At 46.8% G+C, this 4,673-nt stretch overlaps 1 protein-coding gene across 1 annotated transcript; it reads left to right on the top strand.

The window, feature by feature from the left end:
- The first annotated feature begins 4,105 nt into the window (after positions 1-4,105).
- LOC111521669 (40S ribosomal protein S27-like) lies at positions 4,106-4,472 on the top strand. The gene has a single exon (XM_023185225.2). The coding sequence runs from the start codon at positions 4,142-4,144 to the stop codon at positions 4,415-4,417; it is 276 nt and encodes a 91-aa protein (XP_023040993.1). The 5' UTR covers positions 4,106-4,141; the 3' UTR covers positions 4,418-4,472.
- The last annotated feature ends 201 nt before the right edge of the window (positions 4,473-4,673 follow it).

The raw sequence follows: 4,673 nt of genomic DNA, 5'->3' as shown, positions 1-4,673 counted from the left end.
TCTCCAAATCAATCCTGCCTCCTGGCCCTCTGGCCCTCACTCCACACTGTCTTGGAGCATGACTGTGGCACAGTGTGGCACCTACCAGGCCCTTCATAGCATCTCAGTGAGTTACAGAGGATTGGGCTCAAGGTAGCTGATCCTGGGGGTGACGGGTATTCTACATTCTTGCGGAGAGGAGGGAGCTGGAGTTGGGAATATGCTGCATGATATGGTTCAGATGTGTATCCCCTCCAAATCTCACGTTGAAATGCGATTCCCTCCCATTGGGCATATACTCAAAGGAACATAAATCATTCTACTATAAAGACACATGGCCAGGCATTGTGGCTTATGTGGCTCACGCCTGTAATCCCAGTACTTTGAGAGGCCAAGGCAGGCAGATCATGAGGTCAGGAGTTTGAGGTCAGCCTGACCAACATGGCAAAATCCCTTCTCTACTAAAAATACAAAAAATTAGCCTAGTATGGTGGCGTGCACTTGTAGTCCCACCTACTCAGGAGGCTGAGGCAGGAGAATTGCTTGAACCCGGGAGGCAGAGGTTGCAGTGAGCTGAGATCTTGCCACTGCACTCCAGCCTGGGCGACAGAGCAAGACTCTGTCTCAAAAATAAATAAATAAATAAAAAAACACATGTACACGTATGTTTATTGCAGTACTATTTACAATAGCAAAGACTTGGAACCAACGCAAATGCTCATCAATGATAGACTGAATTAAGAAGTGGCAAATATACAACATGGAATACCATGCAGCCGTAAAAAAGAATGAGTTCATGTCCTTTGCAGGGACATGGATGAAGCTGGAAGCCATTATCCTCAGCAAACTAACACAGGAACAGAAAACCAAACACCACATGTTCTCATAAGTGGGAGCTGAACAATGAGAACACATAGACACAAGGATGGGAACATCACACACCAGGGCCTATGGGGGGAGGGGCAAGGGGAGGAAGAGCATTAGGACAAATACCTAATGCATGTGGGGCTTAAAACCGAGATGACGTGTTGATAGGTGCAGCAAACCACCATGGCACATGCATACCTATGTAACCTGCACGTTCTGCACATGTATCCCAGAACTTAAAATAAAATTAAAAAACAAAGAAAAAGAAATGCGATTTCCAGTGTTGGAGGTGGGGCCTGGTGGGAGGTGTCTGGGTCTTGGGGGTGGATCCCCCATGAATGGCTTGGTGTCCTAGCCATGGTGATGAGTGAGTTCTTGCTCCATTAGTTCACATGAGAGCTGGCTGTTTAAAGAAGCCTGGCTCCTCTTCCCTCTTTTGCTCTCTCTTGCGCTCTCTCTCTCCCTCTCTCTGTCTCTCTGTCCCACTCTCACCAGGTGACACACCTGCTCCTCCTTCACCTTCTGCCATGATTGAAAGCTCCCTGAGGCTTCACCAGGAGCAGATGCCAGCGCCATGCTTCCTGGCGTCTACTAAACTGTGAGCCAAATTAAACTTCTTTTATTTATAAATTACCCAGCCTCAGGTATTTCTTTATAGCAATGCAAAAATAGACTAACACAGAAACGGGGCATCACCTGAACTACAAGGCCCTCTGAGCTGGCTATTGCTTCCTCCTCAGTGACAAGTCAGGCCACAAGGTTTCTAGTAACTGCCTGTAACCTGGTCTTTTTCCTCACCCTGGCCTTCCTTCCATCAGCGTACCTGCATTCACTGGGTTTCCTGCTTGGAATGACATCTCCATCCACAGAGCTCTGCCTCCAGTTAATTCATGCTCAGCCTCAGGCCTCGACTCCACGTCCCTTCCTTGGGGAAGTCTTCCCTGGCCCCTGTATCAGGTTAGGCTTTTTTTTTTCTTTGCTTTTCCTCCATTGACAGTTCACCACTATAATTAAGTAATCATCTCTCTATTGCGCATTAACGTCTGTTTCTTCCTCCAGACCACAGGAACCTTGTGCGATTGTTTACCCAGCATCCCTGGCAACAAGCTGATCCTGGCAGATAGCGAGTGTGCAAAGCACATTAGATGAATAAATAAGTGAAAATTATTGATTCTTCCAGCTCCACCAGGGGGCAGGGGCTGTAGCCTTCTTTCCCTGTTTGCTCCCTGGATCTGCTCCCATGGTGCTGGAGAAAGCAAGTGTAGCATTGCTTGTTTATTTATGCTTCCATTTGTTCAATAGATATCTATTGAGAGCCTGCTATGTGCCATTTTGGAGTCAGTAGTGAACACAGCAACAAAATCCTGCCCTCACAAGATTACTGTATTTTTTTTTTTTTTTTTTTTTGAGATGGAGTCTCACTCTGTCGCCCACGCTGGAGTGCCATGGTGCGATTTCAGCTCACTGCAACCTCTGTCTCCCGGGTTCCAGCAAATCTCCTGCATCAGTCTCCTGAGTAGCTGTGACTACAGGCTTGTGCCACCACGCCCGACTAATTTTTTTGTATTTTTAGTAGAGACGGGGTTTCACCATGTTGGGCAGGCTGGGGTGTTGAACTCCTGACCTCAAATGATCCATGCGCCTCAGCCTCCCAAAGTGCTGGGATTACAGGTGTTAGCCACCATGCCCACCACAAGATTACATTCTATACTGAAGGAGACAGACACTAAGCAAATAAACAGGAAGCTATGCTGTACGCTGGTGCTAGGGCCAGAACAATTTATGAGAGAAGTGGAGGTGGGGGGGCCATACTAAATAAAATGGTTGGGAAAGCCTTCATGATAAAATATAATTGAGGAAAGACATAGGATATAGCAATTTGATGAAAGGGCATGTCAGATAAAATTCGGGATGCCCAGATAATTTTGAATTTTATTTTTTTATTATTTATTTATTTTTTGAGACTGAGTTTCACTCTGTCACCCAGGCTGGAATACAGTGGCATGATCTTGGCTCACTGCAACCTCTGCCTCCTGGGTTCAAGTGATTCTCCTGCCTCAGCCTCCCAAGTAGCTGGGACTATAGGCACGTGCCACCACACCAGGCTAATTTTTGTATTTTTTTAGTAGAGAAAGGGTTTCACCATGTTGGTCAGGCTGGTCTTGAACTCCAGACCTCAGGTGATCTGCCTGCCTCGCTCAGCCTCCCAAAGTGCTGGGGATTACAGGCATAAGCTACCACGTCCAGTCAAAATTTTTTCAAATTCTAATGCTTTTAATTCACAAACTGCAATTCATATTGCCATGGAGGAAACAAAATTGTTACTAATGAAGAATTATAAGAGCTGTTTTTTTTTTTTTTTTTTTGAGGTGGAGTCTCAGTCACCCAGTCTGGAGTGCAGTGTCGGGATCTCGGCTCACTGCAACCTCCACCTCCTGGGTTCAAACAATTCTCCTGTCTCAGCCGAGTAGCTGGGATTACAGGCACCCATCATTATGCCCGGCTAATTTCTGTATTTTTGTAGAGACAGGGTTTCATCATGTTGGCCAGGCTGGTCTTGAACTCCTGACCTTAGGTGATCTGCCCACCTCGTCCTCTCAATGTGCTGGGATTACAGGCATTAGCCACTGTGCCAGGCTAAGAGCTGTTAAAAGCAGTACCTGATCTTTGGCTTTTGGGGTACCAGGAATTACTTTTTACTGTGAGAGAGAACTTGACTTTTGTGTGTGCAGTGGCTGACAAGTCACTGGCAAAACCTGGAAAGTGACTGACAGGATTGTAGTGAATGGTTGTTATTGCAAGAGGCCATTTGTTCTTTATGCACTTAGATTAAAAGGCAGGTTTGAACACCTGGACGTTGTGGGAACATTCACTACCAATGGATAAGGCTCTGATGGAAGATGGGCTGGTCACAGAGAGGGCTGATTTGCGTTGGGTTGCCCAGTAGCCTCAGGGGAATGTCTTTAATAGCAAGGTGCGCTGTGGAAGCACCGTGTGGCGTGGTCTCACGGTGTTCCTGCCTTTGGGAACCCAAGATTACATGTAAACGTGGAATACTGGCAGGCACAAGTGGAAGCCAGCACAACTAGTGATGCAGAATTTTTTGTTCCTTGGTTCAGCTAAATCCAGAAAAATTAGGCATGCAGAAACGTTGAAAGGTGAGGATGGGGCCAGGTGCGGTGGCTCACACCTGTAATCTCAGCATTTTGGGAGGCTGAGGTGGGCAGACTCTTGAGATCAGGAGTTTAAGACCAGCCTGGCCTTTCCGGCGGTGACGACCTACCCACACGAGAACATGCTTCTCGCAAAGGATCTCCTTCATCCCTCCCCAGAAGAGGAGAAGAGGAAACACAAGAAGAAACGTCTGGTGCAGAGCCCCAATTCCTACTTCATGGATGTGAAATGCCCAGGATGCTATAAAATCACCACAGTCTTTAGCCATGCACAAACGGTAGTTTTGTGTGTTGGCTGCTCCACTGTCCTCTGCCAGCCTACAGGAGGAAAAGCAAGGCTTACAGAAGGATGTTCCTTTAGGAGGAAGCAGCACTATAGGCACTCTGAATCAACATGAGTGGGAAACCATCTCAATAAACACATTTTGAATAAAAAAAAAAAAAAAAAAAAAACCAGCCTGGCCAAATTAGTGAAACCCCATTTCTACTAAAAATACAAAAAATTAGCCAGGTGTGGTGGTACGTGCCTGTAGTCCCAGCTACTCAGGAGGTTGAGGCAGAAGAATCACTTGAACCTCGGAGGCGGAGGTTGCAGTGAGCCAAGAACATGCTACTGCACTCCAGCCTGGGCGACAGAGCAGGACTGAGTCTCAA

Source organism: Piliocolobus tephrosceles, chromosome 11 (assembly GCF_002776525.5).
Source record: "Piliocolobus tephrosceles isolate RC106 chromosome 11, ASM277652v3, whole genome shotgun sequence".
NCBI lineage: Eukaryota > Metazoa > Chordata > Mammalia > Primates > Cercopithecidae > Piliocolobus > Piliocolobus tephrosceles.
This window is presented reverse-complemented; position numbering and strand designations above follow the sequence as displayed.